Source organism: Radiomyces spectabilis (assembly GCF_025331425.1).
Source record: "Radiomyces spectabilis strain NRRL 2753 chromosome Unknown BYT42scaffold_5, whole genome shotgun sequence".
NCBI lineage: Eukaryota > Fungi > Mucoromycota > Mucoromycetes > Mucorales > Radiomycetaceae > Radiomyces > Radiomyces spectabilis.
In genome coordinates, this window is record NW_026251930.1 from 391,505 (window position 1) to 408,812 (window position 17,308).

At 42.4% G+C, this 17,308-nt stretch overlaps 7 protein-coding genes across 7 annotated transcripts; 4 read left to right on the forward strand and 3 right to left on the reverse strand.

Moving 5' to 3' along the window:
• The first annotated feature begins 1,353 nt into the window (after positions 1 to 1,353).
• On the forward strand, positions 1,354 to 2,093 carry BYT42DRAFT_564940 (uncharacterized protein). The gene has a single exon (XM_051567805.1). It carries the CDS (start codon positions 1,608 to 1,610, stop codon positions 1,911 to 1,913), a length of 306 nt encoding a protein of 101 aa, XP_051424298.1. The 5' UTR covers positions 1,354 to 1,607; the 3' UTR covers positions 1,914 to 2,093.
• Positions 2,094 to 2,846: 753 nt separating this feature from the next.
• BYT42DRAFT_564942 (uncharacterized protein) lies at positions 2,847 to 4,446 on the forward strand. The gene is made up of 3 exons (XM_051567806.1): positions 2,847 to 3,654; positions 3,725 to 3,943; positions 4,012 to 4,446. Exons 1-3 carry the CDS (start codon positions 3,093 to 3,095, stop codon positions 4,155 to 4,157), a joined length of 927 nt encoding a protein of 308 aa, XP_051424299.1. The 5' UTR covers positions 2,847 to 3,092; the 3' UTR covers positions 4,158 to 4,446.
• A 506-nt stretch (positions 4,447 to 4,952) lies between these two features.
• Positions 4,953 to 6,177, forward strand: BYT42DRAFT_564943 (peptidyl-prolyl cis-trans isomerase cyp5). The gene is made up of 6 exons (XM_051567807.1): positions 4,953 to 5,308; positions 5,385 to 5,494; positions 5,558 to 5,595; positions 5,662 to 5,719; positions 5,800 to 5,860; positions 5,930 to 6,177. Exons 1-6 carry the CDS (start codon positions 5,231 to 5,233, stop codon positions 6,113 to 6,115), a joined length of 531 nt encoding a protein of 176 aa, XP_051424300.1. The 5' UTR covers positions 4,953 to 5,230; the 3' UTR covers positions 6,116 to 6,177.
• Positions 6,178 to 6,349: 172 nt separating this feature from the next.
• On the reverse strand, positions 6,350 to 10,543 carry BYT42DRAFT_612841 (uncharacterized protein; the record flags this gene model as incomplete). The annotated part of the gene is made up of 7 exons (XM_051571672.1): positions 6,350 to 6,441; positions 6,499 to 6,612; positions 6,672 to 6,908; positions 6,978 to 9,873; positions 9,936 to 10,028; positions 10,103 to 10,279; positions 10,349 to 10,543. 7 exons carry the CDS (start codon positions 10,541 to 10,543, stop codon positions 6,350 to 6,352), a joined length of 3,804 nt encoding a protein of 1,267 aa, XP_051424301.1.
• A 978-nt stretch (positions 10,544 to 11,521) lies between these two features.
• On the forward strand, positions 11,522 to 13,016 carry BYT42DRAFT_289011 (ras related protein 1b). Its single transcript, XM_051562876.1, has 5 exons — positions 11,522 to 11,580; positions 11,653 to 11,690; positions 11,761 to 12,049; positions 12,209 to 12,475; positions 12,549 to 13,016. The coding sequence occupies exons 3-5, from the start codon at positions 11,993 to 11,995 to the stop codon at positions 12,777 to 12,779; spliced, it is 555 nt and encodes a 184-aa protein (XP_051424302.1). The 5' UTR covers positions 11,522 to 11,580; positions 11,653 to 11,690; positions 11,761 to 11,992; the 3' UTR covers positions 12,780 to 13,016.
• Positions 13,017 to 13,144: 128 nt separating this feature from the next.
• On the reverse strand, positions 13,145 to 14,133 carry BYT42DRAFT_494138 (uncharacterized protein; the record flags this gene model as incomplete). The annotated part of the gene is made up of 3 exons (XM_051564279.1): positions 13,145 to 13,597; positions 13,802 to 13,934; positions 14,006 to 14,133. 3 exons carry the CDS (start codon positions 14,131 to 14,133, stop codon positions 13,145 to 13,147), a joined length of 714 nt encoding a protein of 237 aa, XP_051424303.1.
• A 535-nt stretch (positions 14,134 to 14,668) lies between these two features.
• Positions 14,669 to 15,901, reverse strand: BYT42DRAFT_598044 (ras-like protein 1). The gene is made up of 4 exons (XM_051570958.1): positions 15,767 to 15,901; positions 15,560 to 15,634; positions 15,411 to 15,492; positions 14,669 to 15,360 (listed from the first exon to the last, which is right to left on the reverse strand). The coding sequence occupies exons 1-4, from the start codon at positions 15,825 to 15,827 to the stop codon at positions 14,967 to 14,969; spliced, it is 612 nt and encodes a 203-aa protein (XP_051424304.1). The 5' UTR covers positions 15,828 to 15,901; the 3' UTR covers positions 14,669 to 14,966.
• Positions 15,902 to 17,308: the final 1,407 nt, after the last annotated feature.

Below are 17,308 nucleotides of genomic sequence, written 5' to 3' on the forward strand. Positions count from 1 at the left end.
GCAAAAAATCGTCATTTAGTTCATTATCATACAAGATAATAAGAATAACCGAGAGGAAAAAGAAGAAAAAAAAAACCAGCCGGTCACTTCATTTGAGGACCCTTTTAAACAAGTTTGAATTTTGAGACACAAACAGAGCAAGAATTATTGATATGCAATTTTTTTAACGATTTGTAAAGCACATGATCTACACTAAGTTATCAGAACCTGTTAATTTTGCGCCTCTTTAGCCAGATAATGCCGTTTGTGCCAGTTGTGGTCAAACAGGCATCCTCGCCGTTCAAATAAAAATGTGAGTAGAGCTCTTTTTGAAGGAAGGTGGTTGATGATACGACTGGCGTCTTTGTACCATCATTTAATTTGGTATTTTTGTCAGTTATACTGTATATGTCCTTTGATTCTCTTCATTTTATAATAATCGAGTGGTCGGTGTTCATCTTTTTTTTTGTCCGGTTCACCATTTGGTTCAAAGGCAAGTCCAATTTCTTTTCCTTTGCTATGATGTAATGAACGTATACTAATTTAAAAAAATTTCAATGTCATATAATCCATGCCATGGCAAGCGATCAATTACTATCGAAAAATTCATAACAAAGGTAAAATATCTTGACGAAATTTGAATCAATCAAAGAGCTTACTAACTCATTTTTTTTTTAAAAAATACCCAACATACCCATACATCTTTCTAGATCGATCATAACCTGGGCGGGATGGAACTGAGGGGGTCAATCAGTGCTGCTTTGCGCGTGTTCAGAAACAAATCACGACGTAATGGATGCCATTAGGTTGTCATTAATATACCAAAATCTGTCAAGAGTTCTCGCTCAGGTTATGCCGTGTATGCGTTAGGCTTTTTGTCTGACGAAATTCGCTCAATGTAAGAGGGCGGCCTCCGGTGGCAGGCGGCATCCATTGCACAGCGAGTGTACAGCTTGTTATTGATATGTAAATCACCTCCCAATCCATCAACTGATAATAATATCCTATATTTTGTACTATTCAGTAACATGATGAAGCTGCTGCTGCTGCTGCAAAGCACATTCGATTGACCAACCGGCCTGCCAATTACTGTCACCAATAATGCTTTAGGATATCAGATGAAAACATGATAGTATACCGCCTTGTGTTTTTAATACAGTCTTGATTCAGCCTACCAAAACATGGTTATCAAAGATGTTGACAAGATTATGTATCACACGGAATTGAGGCCAAATACTGTGCACGAGTTTAATCGTTCAGGTCAAAAAAAGCTTTATTGCGTGGTCAGATGAAGATGATCTAACGCGTTTCGGAGCTTTTTTTCTCCGCTGGGACCAAGATGAGACTTGCTTTTTTAATTTTGATTTTCAGCGCCTAGTCATTATTGTGGAAATGCAGTTCCGGTCCAACTGATTCGCTCTTCTTCTCCTTTCAAATTCTACGTTTTATCAAAATGGACAAGGATGATCGTCTATCATCACTGACAGCTGCATTAAAACAGCATGCCGGCAACTCTATCCAATCGATTCGCGCTTACGCCTGTATTCTACGTCAATCCTTCGACGAATTCTGGCAATAGTTACGATCCTAAAACACATGGTTGCTGAGAAAACATATAACCGCTAACAATGGATATATATAGTCCCTTATTTAGACTGCTCGTCTATATCGTTGCAGTACTATCCTTTGCTCCAACTACGATATTCCTATCATACGCACTGTTCGTACTTTTTATAGCGACCTGCACATTTACCACGATGTGGATATTGACAGTATCCGCTTTTATTACCATTGGATGCGTTGTCCTGATACCTATATTAATGGCTGCCACATTTACGGCTGTAGGAGTGGTCGCTTGCTGTGGTGTTTGGGTTCGGCTAAGAAACTTTTATAAAGCCATGAAAGCGCCATCGGCTGACAATAAAGCATTGTAAACTTATTGGGACCAAAAAAAGTAAAGGAAAATTCCCAAAACAGCTTTCCTAAAGCGAGCCAATGACAATGCCAGCATACAATATTACGTGACTTGCTCAAATCAGAAAAAAAAAAAAAAAAAACTTCTCATTCTCCGGACCAAGCAGTGTGCCGGTCTGTATGCAATGCCAGCATTTGATATCAGATGGTAATACGAAATTTCTCGTGATCTGTTCTGTAAACAAAAACAAAAGGGAACCCAAAAGATTGTCAAAAAAAAAAAAAATAGCTGGTGGAAAAAGAGTAGTAGGAATGCTTTTACATCGTATCATACAGGAGAATCAACAAATGGCTTCCATTTCAGATTAAATGTTTATATGGATTTGTATGATATCGAAACACGCTTCATGAAGAAAGGAAATCATCTAGCAAAATCTGATTCCTTCTTGAGTTTCCTTTTAAAGATAAGAGTCTGCATCAAAAAGCGTACCATTCGTCTTGTTTGATTGCTCGAGGGAGGCAACAGTGGCGGTGAGGGTGAGATACCATCCAGGAGGCTTGTTAGTTAATTACAATAGACCATGTGGGTACGAAAAAAAAAGGATCCATACAGAACGAGTTGGAACATGCAATTACGATGCTATTTTAAGAAATTCTACGTATCATAGGTTATAGAATTTCATATAAACGAGGTGCAAAGGTAGGTAATAAGCTATATCATCATCATCATCATCTATTGTCGATCAGCGTAAATACGCAAAATCATCCGATTTTGTGAAAAGCCCCCCCAAACGTACGAAATGGAAAATAAACTAATATGGTAAAGTGCATTTTCCACAATGACCCGATCTACTTTGCTACAACGTGATAAAAAAAAAGAACAGAACTTCTTGATTATATGGAGGCAACAGTATGGTTTGCACTATTTTGGAAATGCATTTGCCATCTTGTTCAAACACTTCATCTTATCCCGTGTCATTGCGTCTTCCATCCTTTTAAATATCATACATTTACTTTTCTTCTTTTCTTCTTATCTTTGATTCTCACTACAGTATACAACTCGTTTCCTTACTTGCCTTGTTCAAACTTGCCTTTTTTTTTTTCATCCATTTCTCCACCTGATATTTTTGGGGAGGTTTTTTTTCTTTTTTATTCTTGTTTTTTTTTCTTTGTTTGCATCTGTTCATTGATACCGAGTTATGACTGACCATTCGTCAGTAAACTCAATCAATATTCAGCATTGTACCGATAAAACGCGTCTTTGTACGGGTTATCCTTATTGTTCGCATTGTGCTTCTGGTTTTCGGGAAAACAAGCCGTGGCGTATGGCCTTTGTAACCAATCGTTCCAATGATCAAGGCATCACCACGGGCAGAACCATTTTTACCTCCAAGAGTACTGGCACGAGCATGTCGACTGTAACTACCACGACATTTGCCGATATTCCACGTCGATTGAGTTCTGGATCTGCATGTGAAACGTGTCGCAAACGTAAAACCAAGTGCGACGGTGGCCAACCTTGTGCGTTTTGTGCTTCCAATCGTATCGAATGCATACATCGAATCAGCAAACGAAAACAGCAACGCAGTTCAGCATGCGATTCTTCACGCCCCTATTTATCGGCAAGTCCCACATCAGTCAGTGAACATTCTTTTGCGGTATCACCAGAGATTACTTCCGCCAATCTATGCCCCACGAGAGATCTCTTTCATAACCAGCACACCGGATCATCTGGAACCCATTCAGGCGGGAGTCATTTGGGTAACATTGGCTCTACAAAAAGTTGACTGTAACTAGCAATCGCTATAACTACTTTGGCTGTTATTTACAGGGACGACTGTCAAAGTAAATGGTTCAGAATTGACCCTTCATCATCTCTCATCAAATGCTTCAATCTCTGGCGCTGGAAAATCAGCTGCACAATCCTTGCTTCCGTCACTGTCACTGCCATCAAGGATGAATGATACTTCCGGGGCCAGTCTAAATACGTATGCCTCAAGCTTGACTGAAAATCCTGTGAATGGAAAAGATGAGATCCCTAGTATTATGGGTATGTGGTTGAAAGAGTATCTTAATTTAATGCTTATCAATGAGAATTTCTTCTTCCTTGGCGTTTAGACCAATTGTCCTGCCGTACCTTTTCAATTGCATTAGCAGCATCTGTCGATCATCCTAGTAATTATCCTATTTATCCCATCTCGTCTTCGTGGACAGTGGCATCTAGCCCGCATCAATCATCATATGAACACAACGATAACGTGTAAGAGACGCTCTTTTCGTCGATATGAACATCCACAGTCGATGGTGAGAATCTTTATGCCTCTATGAACTTATGGTCTATCACATTTGTCTTTTTTTTTTTTCCTTGAAACTTCCTCAACCTATATTTTATCTATATGTGAACATCACCATAGACTCTTTTTTTTTGGATATCTTCATTTTAAAAAAGCTTTTTAGAGTAGCGATATGAAAAACTTTATATTAAAAAAGACTAAGCGTTTCTTTATCTGAAGATAATAATATGAAAAATCGGATAAAGAGACTGTTTCGAACCAATGAATGACCTCATTTTTCAAATACGATGTCTCGCGCTTTTTCCTGCACTATGAAGAAAAAAAGAGAACTGCGTGCGATATCTTAAATTGTTCTGTGGGTTATGTTTGTGACAAACTGTTTCCATCCTATTGCCATTCCAGAGTAGAAAACATGTTTTTTTTTTCTTTTCGACCCGTTCGCGGACACATTCAGAGATGTTTCACCGCAACCCACTGCACAGCGTCAGGATTGTTCTCGTGCTTGATTTACCTTTAATAGGTGTTACAGATTTCTATGACCTTCACAACATGAGCTTTTTTTCTGATCGATCGATTGCGTGTATGAGTTTTAAATGGGGGTTTTGGCCAACAACAACAAGATTTTGGTCATCTTCGCGATGGCATATTCACCTTGATAGGTAAAATTCAGTTGTACTACAGTTCAAACCGGTATTTTTTTGCCCGTTTTTTCAGTGACCCTTATGTATTAAGGAGGCGAGAAAGTTACGACACAGTTTGATCGATCTTCATTCCATGTTTCAGCTTGTCAAATTTCTGTATTACAAAACATTATGGAGGGAACATTTCATGTGAGATTTCAACTAAAAGTAGACATCGATGAATCATGGACAATTTGGCATGCTGAGACCATTAAGCAACCGGTCGCTTCAGGTTGTCTTTCATTTACAAATTAGGTGCACCCAACGGAGATTCAAACTTGCGCCACCCATGATTCATTGTTTTTTTCTTGTAATTTTCTAGAGGCCGAAAAAGCTGCTATTAATTTGACACCACTTGACACCATGGCTGCCAAAAACCTTCCCAAAGTTTTCTTCGATATCGCCATCAATGGCAAACCCAGCGGTCGTATGACCTTCAAGGTAAGTTGAAATTCCTGGAATGTAATTAGTAATGATTTCAGAAACTCTTAAAACTAATTCCAACCTTCGTGGATAGCTCTTCTCGGACACTGTTCCCAAGACCGCCGAGAACTTCCGTGCTCTCTGCACTGGTGAAAAGGGTACCGGTGTCTCCGGAAAGCCCCTTCACTACAAGGGCAGCTCTTTGTAAGTTTAAAAAATTGCTTTTTGTGCTCATTTCACTAATAACGCGTCTCCCTCTCATTTTAGCCATCGCATCATTCCCGGTTTCATGGCCCAGGGTGGCGGTAAGTACTTGGCAACTGATTAAGAAAGCATAATTGTCTCAGTGACTGATCGTTTCAAATAACCAGACTTCACCCATGGTAACGGTCGTGGTGGCGAATCTATCTATGGTCGCACTTTCCCCGAGTAAGTCGCCAAAATACGAAATGGGTCTGTGTCAATACTTTTGGATATTAACTGGATTGGTGGTTTTTTTTTTTTTTCAGTGAGAACTTCACTTTGAAGCACACTGGTCCTGGTATTTTGTCCATGGCCAATGCTGGTCCTGTAAGTACTACTGGAAGTTTTTATGCAATTAGGCCGCGAATATACTCACAGTTTTCCCTACGTTGGCAGAACACCAATGGTTCCCAGTTCTTCATCACTTTCGACAAGACCCCTTGGTTGAACGGTGCTCACACCGTGTTTGGTGAAATCACTGAAGGCAAGGAAGTCTTACAGGTCTTGGAATCCCATGGCTCTGGCAGTGGTATGGTTGATACTGACATCAAGATTGTTGATTGCGGTGAGATCAAGGAATAGATTACAAGGCAAATTCCATTATAGATGCCGTATCCCATTGATGATCTTTATATAAAAAAAGGTGTTTTTTATGGTATAAAGTTTGCTTTTTCGGACTATCTCGATTCTTGCTGTGGAATCAAGTAGTTATAGTCGAGCTGTGAGATAAATCAAAGGAATACAAAAATCTATGCCATATATCCCAGCCTTGTACAGAAACGGTCAGGCGTATCTACATTCTTCACCAGCACCACTCTACCATCCACGCTGGTAAAATTGTTGTGATGGAGGTTGACCTTGGTTGGGGAAAGTACCAAAATTCTGTGGTTGCTGGAATGTACCCATCACTGCAAAATAGAACGGGTTAATATTGGGAAACTTTGCGCAATCGTCCAGTGACTCACTTTGTTGTTGTTGTTGCTGCTGCTGCTGCTGCTGCTGTTGCGGCTGGCCCGGTTGGAAAACACCGGTGGTATGGCTATCCACCTGCCTAAACACTGAATATTTGTCGTTGGGATCTGTGAAAAAGATGTTTAGACACTTTTTATCGTTGTTTTCCATTCTTAGTGTAGCTTACTCATGCCAAATTGCTGTTGACCAAACACAGTCGGCTGCGACATCATGGGCCGTCCTGCAAATCCGGTCGCTTGAGGGTTCTGCATATTCGGCTGATGACCCGTCATTTGAGCAAATACTTGAGAAGGCTGCAGTGATGCGGTAGAGACATTCGTGGAAGCCATTGGCTGCTGTTGCTGTTGCATGCCTGTCATCTGAGGTCGGTTCATCCCCGCGTTTCCGAAAGGATTATCAGGTGCTATAACATAGACAAGGTTAGTCAATTGACTCGAGTGGACTAGCGAATCATAACAAACTCGGCACTTACTTGCATTAGCCCAAGAGCGGGAACCACCTGCAGCATTCGTTTGTCCAGGACTTGACATACCAGTGGGCTGCTGAACTTGCATGGAAGCCATACCTGTGCTGGTAGGGACCAAGGGTCGAGGAAGCACTGACTGCAAAGGTACACTCGCTGTCATGGGTGGCTGCATGCCGGTATATTGCGGGAATTGTTGTTGCTGCTGTTGTTGCTGTTGCATAAACTGTGGATTGGTTTGGAAATTTTGCATTCCGGTTGGCTGTGGTTGTTGGGCTTGCCCCATAAACGAAGGTCGCGGTTGCATGGCGAATTGATTCGGAGCATTCATCGGTTGTTGCTGTGGTTGCATGGTTTGCATACTAGGCGAAGGAGAAAATTGCTGCGGTGATGGCTGCATATGAGGACTTGGTGCGAAACTCATCGATGGTTGCGGTGCCATCTGAGACATCGGTCGCTGAGCCGGAGGAAGTGTTGCTGCCGGGGCAGGGTTTGCGTTCACTTTACCGGTCCATTGGGACAGCAGTTGCGGATCCACCTGATTCTGTTGCGATACTTGTGGTGTAGGGCGCTGTCGCGGAGGAAGAGAAACAGGAGGTTGCTGTGCTTGCTGAGGCATGGGTGGCGGTGGAGGAGGTGGAGGAATGTTATTATTAGCCGTCGGTTGATTAACAATGGGCGAGGCTGAAGAAGGCGCTGGCGCAGACCACATAGGCCTGGGTTGTGCCCCCGTGTTGTTGGCAATCACAGGAGATGCCTTGGCTACAGCGGGGGATCCTGGTCGGAGTGCCCATGCATCGTCCTCGAAACCAGTGGACGCCGACTTTGCAGCCTGGGGCGGCGGCTGTGCTGCGGCCGCAGGAGGATTTGGTTTAGGTGAAGCGACAGGTGCCGCCGGCTGCGGTTTCAACGGTTCAGAACTTAGTTGGCTCTTGATCTTCTCCAAATACTCCATATTCACGTCCTTGGGCGCTGCGTTTGCTGGGGTGGGTCGTCCTGTACCGCGACGTTGTAATCCTACTCCCCGAGGGGTCTCTGAACCAGCTGCCTGCGATGATCCATCCATTTGTTGTTGCAACTGTCTGGCCAACTTTTCATCTTCCTCAATTTGTCTTTTGATGGTGTCCAAATTATCTTCCTCCTCGTCATCGTCCTCCTCATCATTGATAACACTGGTGGCTCCAAAGGTGACCGATTTCTTACCCTTCTTCATCGTTTGAGAGCCCATGCCTTCATCTTCCGAAGGAGGATCAGCCACATTATTCTCAATAAACCTCTGAAGTCTTTGCACGTGCTTTTCGGACATTCCCAGCGATTTCATACGACGATGAGTCAACGTATCGATATCCGCTTCGCCCAACTTTGCTTTATCGAATGCAGCTGCGTATCGTTGACTGGTTTCCTTTGGAATATTGGCTTTGACAAAGTAAGCGTACCAATCCCAAGAGCGCTTTGCGTCGGAATGCTGATTAGCCAGTTGAGCCAAAGGGATATTATCGTTCTTGTCCTCGACGAGCTTTTGTCCAGTTTCCCTCTGAATGTACTGCAAATCCTCTTGGCACATTTTCTGCAATGGAACATCGATCTTGACCCCATTGATTTTGTGTAATCGAATTTTACCATTATGGCAACCCAAGAATTGAGCTTCCACCTTGAAAGCACCAGTACGATCGGTCCACGTTCGAATCTTGGACGTTTCTGGTTTTCCGGGATCTTGAGCTTGAGTCGGACGATCAGGCAAGGAACGGTTGGCAGGGATTGAAATGCCCTTGACAGCTTGGCCTGACGGTAACATCTTGTTAGGAGCTGACTTTACAGGCGGTGGGGGTGCAGGGATTTGGCTACGACGAGGCGATGTGGCTGAGGAGGCCGTCGGTGGTGAGCTGGCAGCGGCAGCGGCACGAGCTGCTTGTCGTTTCGCGTCCAGTTCCCGCTGTTTGGCTTCCTCTTGCATGCGTCGTCTTCGTTCGGCCTCGGCTTGTCGAGCGCGTTCCTTTTCCTCTTTTTGACGTTGTTCCTCGCGTTCTCGTTCTTCGGCTTGTCGCTTACGCTCGCGCTCCTCCTCTTCCAGTCGGCGTTGTCGAGCCGCTGCGGCTTCCGCTTCCCGTGCTTGCCGTTCAGCTTCCTCCTCTTCGGCCTTTTGACGCTGTTCATCTTCAGCAGCAAGATCCGCCTCGTAATCCTCTTGGAATTTAACGTATGTCATGGGGACAATACCGGTATGACCATTTTGAAGCTCAATGGTCCACCATTCATCGCTGCTGACATAATCTGTTACCAGTACTTGCTCTTGCTCCTTGACCGAAATTTCATCCTCTTCTTGCGCATCAAAATCGTAAAGCACAATAGCCCATCGTGGTTCGCATGCGGGCGCAGGAGGTTCTTCGAGTTCTTCTTCTGCCGGCTGTGGCTCTGGTTCAGGTTCAGGTATGGATTGCGGCTCAGATCCCGGATGATGATACGTATCGTACGATGAAGGTTGATCATACGACGCCATTTCAGCGATATGAGCTGGGTCATTCTCATACGCATTCGTCTGAGTGTCGGGGGCGGCTTTGGTTTGACTTGCGTTGGCAATGGATCGTGACTCGTCGATTTTGGACATGATCGCCTTGGCTTCGGATTTGGATGCCGTTTGAAAGTCAAAGACGGTATTTGCTGAATCGTTCATTTCGATATGCAAATTTTTGCCATCTTGAACATAATCACTGACATCAAGAATGGAGAACTGGCGAACTGGGGATGCTTTGTCGGTCTCGCTTCCATAACACAACATGCTGTTGCCTACCAAAAGGTTGCCTTTGCTCTTCTTCTTCTTTTTCTTCTTTTCCACATCATATTCACTCACGGACCACGACATTGCATCATCACGCAAGTTGACCGAGGGTTTATCGGTCGCTGTGTTCTACGATTTTGGCAATAATTTAGATGTGCTGAGCGATTTAGATCGATAAACGCATTTCTTACCGATATTGCGGAAAAGACGGAAACGGGTGGTTGAGCCGCGGTATCTGCGGCTTGCGTAGGAGTGTTTGACGTGGTCACTGCTTGGTCATTGACCTGAATTTTTTCAAGATGAATCAAATTTTAAGACGGCGCGGAAGGATGACTGCCCCCATTGTGCTAACAAATACCTCTTCAATGTAATTACTGGGTGCAAGACCGATCTGTCCATCTTTGGCTTTGACAAGAAACCAATCCGGATCGTCGTTTTCATAAAGTACCATAACATCATCCTCTTTGAAGGATAATTCTTCTTCCTGTTGAGCTGTATAGTCGTACAGTGCTTTCATCGCTCCGATAGGTTCGGCCTAAAAATACATGAATATGAATAATCATGACAATGTGCGGTTTTCGAATTAAAGGAACATGATACATACTTCGCTAACATAGTTAGCTGGAATCAAACCAAGTGGACCGACTTCTTCCAGGGATGTTGTCTTGCGCTGGGCTTTCCACCAGTCGGGATCTTCATTGTCAATTACGTATAAAATGTCGTCTTCTTTGAAAGTAAGTTCTTCGTCTGTTTGAGCTGTATAATCATAAAGAGCTTTGCAAATGGTAATATATTTCATAGTGGAGAGAATGGGAAATTAGAAAAGGAAGGAATGGGGTGCAGCTGTCACCTAATAACGGTGACTGTAAAGAATAGAATAGAGTCTGTTATGAATGTAAGCCGGGTAATAAGTGTTAATTTGGGAGACCGAAGCAACCCGAATGGCGGTGCAAATCGTTGTAGATGTTTTGATGAAGGAAAGGGAAAAGATAAAATACGCTTGTTGAACCGAGCAAATTGAGTTCAGGAATTGCACTCTGACAGAAAATCGATAAGTCGTGTTGCTTACCTTTTTAGGCAAACTCGCCGCCGGAAGCATGATGTCACAAAACCCGCACTTGCGCCCGCACTGGCTGAAACTTTGAGTAGAAGAAAATTCCATGATGGGGCCATTGGAAAGTCGCGTATTGGGGAAGTGGCTGCTACTCAATGGTTGCAGGTTTTTTGCTGTGGCGAAGGTGGGGAATGGGATACTAGCTGTACTTTACAACCAATCTCCAAATGATGCAATATTGTAGCTTCTTCCGGCAGAGATATGTACTAGGGTCCCATTCACCCATCTCAAATAAGGACAATGGATCTACTATAGGCATCATTTATAGATAGCAGTCATGATTACATATGGTTATCAATGGATTTGAGCATCGTGCTGCTTTGCGATATCAGAAGTATGATATAATACTATACCAAGTCTTCATATACCTATTGAAAAGTGACTGTCGGCTACCGACATACTAGAAAGTGGCAGCATATTATACTTCAAAGAGAGAGTACATAATGTTTTTTCTAGGGGATGAATCTGAAATTTTTCAAGTTCGAGAAGCATCGAGGAATAAATTAAACAAATTTGATTGAACCGACATCTATTGTTGACATTGCACAGAAATGGTGATGTCCCCCTAAAACAAATGTTCGTACAGATAAACAATGTCGATGATGAGCTCTAAAAAAATTGGAATTCTATAGCTCAACTACTGTTATACAGTATTTGCGGAACCTGACATGGCGCTTTTTCGGGAACATGCTTTTTGCAATCAAATCATCTTTTGCTCAGTGGTAGCAACCCTTTCTTCTCGTATCGAAAAGAGACACTATTGCCTGACTAACTCCTAGATCTTTCCATTCAAGATTTTTTTTTTCAGTCAACAGAAGGAAAGATAAACAAGGTAACCCATTCAGCAAAAAGGAAACAAAAATAAAGCAACTGATCCTGAACTCATTCCCCGTGAATGACAGCCTCCCTTTCCTCCCCACTGTCCCCGACTATTTTTTTTTCCTTTCACTTCTTCTCTCTTTTCACTTCCTTTTGTCATTTCCACCATTCCTTCCTCATTAGCTTTCTGGTTCTTTATCCGTTTTATTCTTGTTCGGTTTCAGCAACAACCAGCAGAAAAAGAAGCAAAAATATATATTTTTCTTGATTTGACACTTCCGTTCGCCAATAATACTCAAGCTACGTCTTATCCCTATGAGAGAATATAAACTCGTTGTCTTGGGATCCGGAGGTGTTGGCAAGTCAGCTTTGGTAATGCTGGTTACTGAATCTCATTTGCAGACTTTCTTCCCCGTCCCCTTTTCGCTTCCTTTCTTTTTATATTTTTTGTGTTCGTTTTTCATTTTACTGCGCTCTATATCATCCACATGCACTCCTTTTTAACGCAGCATTTTTATTTTCTTCATTTAGACGGTTCAATTTGTTCAATGCATCTTTGTCGAGAAATATGATCCGACTATCGAGGATTCTTACCGCAAACAGGTGGAAGTCGATGGACAACAGTGCATGCTCGAGATATTGGATACAGCTGGTACCGAGCAGTTTACTGCGATGCGAGATCTGTATATGAAGAATGGCCAGGGATTTCTGCTGGTTTTTTCCATCGCCAGCATGGTCACTTTGACGGATCTCCAGGAATTACGTGAGCAAATTTTACGTGTGAAAGACACAGCCAATGTAAGTATTGGGGTGAAAGATGATGGGGAGAAAATCTTCAAGCAGAGGGACTTAACTCAAGAAAAAACAATAGGTACCCATGGTATTGGTTGGCAATAAGTGCGATCTGGAAGAAGAAAGAATGGTATCACGAGAACAAGGAATGATGTTATCGCAACAATGGGGAGGGAAACCCTTTTACGAAACATCGGCACGACTGAAAATCAATGTCGACGAAGTCTTTTATGATTTGGTACGACAAATTAACAGACAAATGCCTTCCAAAGATAACAACAAGAAGAAATTGAAATGCCTTGTCTTATAAGCATACTGTTTTTTTAAGTTATACAACGATGTGTTACCCTATCTATTTCATTCCCCCATAACCCCCCCCCCTCCCTCACTTCCCTGTCTATCCCTATATAACATTATAGAACCCTTATCTATCCTTCATGCCGTGAACAAATTGCTCCAATCATTTACCGACATTTTCAATCTTGAAAGCAAAATGAACCATTGAACGGTGATGCAGACGTTTCGACACATTGATCACGCCTCGGGTGAGATTGGCTACTGAACCTTGTAGTGTATGAGACAACAAAGCAACCAATATCATACTGGGGGTATTATTAAATGGTCTATTTTTGACAATAAATAGGCAGTTGATCATAAAAGAAAACTCTGCATGACTTAGTAGTCATTATAAACGCGGATATTGCCGCCCAATATAAGAGCCAAGCTAACACTAATAGCGATGCCCGTAAGCACATACATGACTGTTGTAACGATGACCTTGAGATGATAGGATTTGATGAACCGCAACACCTTGGCTGTAAGCATGCCGACCGCGACTGTAAACCCAAGACACAGATACTCTGCAGCGGGAATGAAAATAATGCGGAAATACTTCTTATCCTCTCGGAAAACCCAGGCCACCCAGATGCCATACAAAGCGTACAAGGTTGCAAGGATGAAAGGGTGCTTAGCGAGACGGGTCCAATACACCTGGTTGAGCAAAAAGACAGCCAGGAATCCAAACGAGAAGATTTGCCAGGTACTACCGGGTTGAATCAAGGCGGTAACAGAACCGTGAATAAAGACCCACAGTTCAAGGAACAAGATCCATGACTTATTACGATGGCTCTACTCGGTGAACGAATCATGAATGGGCTATTGCAATATAAGATGTTGTTTCTGCCTTACTTGATGGAGAAAGTTGGTGGATTGCCACAGAAATAGACATTGATATATAAAGCCACCATAATGGCCAATCGTGCCTTCCTATCATCCGAAAATTAGTCGTAATTATTCCTACCTTTGAAAAAGAGTGCAGTATATTAAAATTACCGCTGGATGATAGTGGAAATTGGTGACGGTTCCAAAGCTGACAAGGTATCCATGATACTTCTTTGCGAATTGCATCATTTCCGCAAATAGCTCCGACGATGGTTTTCGTCCCAGGCCAAATATTACTCCGCGACTTTTTTTAATGGCGTGTTTTTTTGAGGTGTGAAAACGATGAAAACAAACAAAAAAATTTCTTGCACTAACCTCGGTATGGCCAGGATCAATGCAATTACCAGAATGGCGATGACCGAACCTTGTGTAACAGCTTCTGAAACGTCGACGGCTAACCCATCATAGAAAGTATGGGCCTGAGCAATTTTATACACAAGCATAAAGCCATTCAGACACACCATGCTCCAATTCCACCACCGATAATCGGTGCCCCAACGTTGCTTCGATTTTTGCGCCAGGGCCAAAATAATCCATTGACCCAGTTGATGAACGATATAACCTATCCATGCTACAGCCCGAGAACGTCTCGTCGGATCGACTAGTCTCCAAGCATATGCAAACGGTGTGGATTTACCTTGTCCATGCCAATCATCTTTAGTCACGGACAGAACAATAGAGAAAGGGAACCGCTAATCTCACCATCTACGAATCGAGTACCACGAATCATGAATTTCCCGAACCCCATTTCGCCACGTGCAGGACGAGAGTTGTAAAAGTGGGACCATCCTACAGGTTGTAACGCCAGGAACAGGATAATAGTAGCGAAAACAAACGAGGACCCTATATAAATGCCAAATAATCGACAAGACTTTGAGAAACCCATCCGGCAAAATGGATGTGACTTTCACCATGTAACTGGGATTCTCTTTTTCCCAGCAATTTTTCTCTTTTTTTTTTCTTTTTTTTTTTTTTTTTTTTTTCCATCGGTCAACCACCCAAAGCAATATTCTTTTTCGGGTAAATGCATGTAACACATATTTTTTTCGAAATATCATCAGCGCAACATGTAATCTATACTAACAGATTATAAGACGGACATCAAGGGGGGGTTATTTAAGGAGACACTATGGAGAAAAACGAGATACAGCGCGTGATTATGTCAAAAAGGGCGGAAAAGGGGAAGGTTAACAAAGAAGAATAATCACAAGAGAAACGAGAAACCAAGTGGAAAAGAAATAAAAAAATTGAAATGAAGGAGAATCAAAAGAGGGTATCACATCAGCATGCAGCATCGATCAGAAGCACTATCTGGGTATTCATAGTTCTTATATCCTCGACGTGGCATCTCCTGTTCTTTGTTAAATCGTCGTATATCCCGGACCACTTCGTAAAAGGCTTCATCCACATTGATTCGTTGTTTGGCCGAGGTTTCGATAAAACGGCTTCCAAAACGTTTGGCTAGTTCATGGCCTTCTTGCGTCGAGACTTGTCGCTCGGATTCCAAGTCGCACTTGTTCGCCACTAGTACATTGGGAAAGCTATCTCGGTCCTTTACGCGGCAAATTTGTTGATAAAATGTGGAGATTTCGTCAAACGACATTCGTGACGTGATGGAATAGACCAGTATAAACCCTTCACCGTTGCGCATGTATTGTTCCCGCATAGCACTGTACGCGTCCATGTTAAGATGAGATATACAGTTGCGTGTCTCACTTGCCTGTATTCTTCTTGCCCCGCCGTATCAAGAACATCCAGCAACGCCGTTTCCGAATCAATTGTACATTGTTTGCGATACGAATCTAATTAATTTTCCCCAACCATTCAGCCTTGGAATTCTTTCGAGGACAACACTGAATCTCTTCCTACCTTCAATGGTTGGATCATATTCATCCACGAAGTGGGATTGAATGAACTGAATGGTCAAAGCGGATTTCCCCACACCTATATGATGGTCATGTCAGAATCATTCTTTTTTCAGTTCACTCACACCGTAACGTCGTGTGTTTAATTTTTGAAAAAAGATTGGTCATATGCAATTGCACTATGTCTCTTCTCTTGCCAGCTTTTACTTACCACCGCCACCGACCATGACAAGCTTATATTCTCGAACTATACAAGACGCCGTTCGGGACATGGATTATTAATTGGTCAAGAAGGAGGAAAACAAAAAGAAAGAAAAAAAGCGACAATCTTTGTTTTGGATAAGGGGGAACATTTGTAAATGGGGAGAGTCGCTTCCCGACATTTTCACTTGGGAGATTACCAAACTCTAAGCGGATTGCGTATTCGCCTCACTTTTCGACGCTATCGACTACTGATCCTTTTTTATATGATATCTTATACTATAGATTGCTCTTTAAACTGTCCAAGGTTTGCTCCTTTCCTTCCCACTGACATACGTTGTCTAAGAAACACTAGCCTATTTTATAAATTTGTAAAATGCTATATACTCGGATTGATCAAGTTTGAACAAACAGGATAACAAAGAAATCATATTCTTTATTCTGTAGCGATGTTCAGCCATCGTCCCTTATTTTTTTTTTCCCTTTCGACCAAGGTGAAACCTTCAGGCACATGCATCGTTGATAATGAAATCCAAAGTTAAATTCGATACAATAGCGTATCCTTGTTGATTCGACTTTTGGAAAATGCCGCGTGTCTCTTGAGAAAATTAGTCGTACTCTGCAAACCCAAAGTGAGCAGATTGAGTCATGTTCACCGAGACTGACATATTGCAACAGCTAAAGTAGAGGACTACTACGATATAATATGAATCCCTTTATTGAGAATTATGTATCAGGTTATGAAAAAAGAGTCATGAAAGATTGTATTTTCATATTATGATAGCTCTCATCTTTCTCCACATTGCTATGTATCATCTCCTGATTAACCCAGCTCCATATCAAGTAAGTTCCTTAAGCGTACGTTTTGCCGCAGTTTTTTGACAATACGATCTTTGTCATTCCAATCGTTGCTTTTCTCCACGATTGGCTCATCATGGTAGATACACCTGTACTATGCAATACGATGAAAGGATCCTTTTCGGAAATGGCATAGCAGGAGTCTATTATATCAATGTACTCGAAGATGCCCAGTAGCTCCCTGAGGAAAATCTCCAAATCAGCCCTTGAAAAAATTACTCATTGACAGCTGGTTGAATGAAAATTATTGGTCACGACATGATCGTTAATGAGTGTTGCTTGAAATATGCTTTTCTAATCATCAATAAAGCTACAGCTGATGTCTTGATTATAGCTGTCTTGAGCCGCCATTATTACGGGTTTGCTCAGTTTATATGCAAAACTTGTGTCAAAATGCTTTGACCATACTAAATGCGCGGGAGTATGCACATTGCACAGTAACTAGCCATCCGATTACATTCATCGGTGGAACCACATGGAAGGATCTAGGCTGATTAAACATAAACCCGTGGACACCTTGTACCACTCGCCCTTGATGCACTTGCTCACAGCGCATAATCAGGAGCATACGTCACAATGAATAAGCCTGTAAATTATGGCCCATCATCAATTCTTCCTCACTGGTAGGCTATATCCATCACGGGCATGATCTTGTTGCGTCCTGACTCTAGGCTATGACACCATCATATATGTT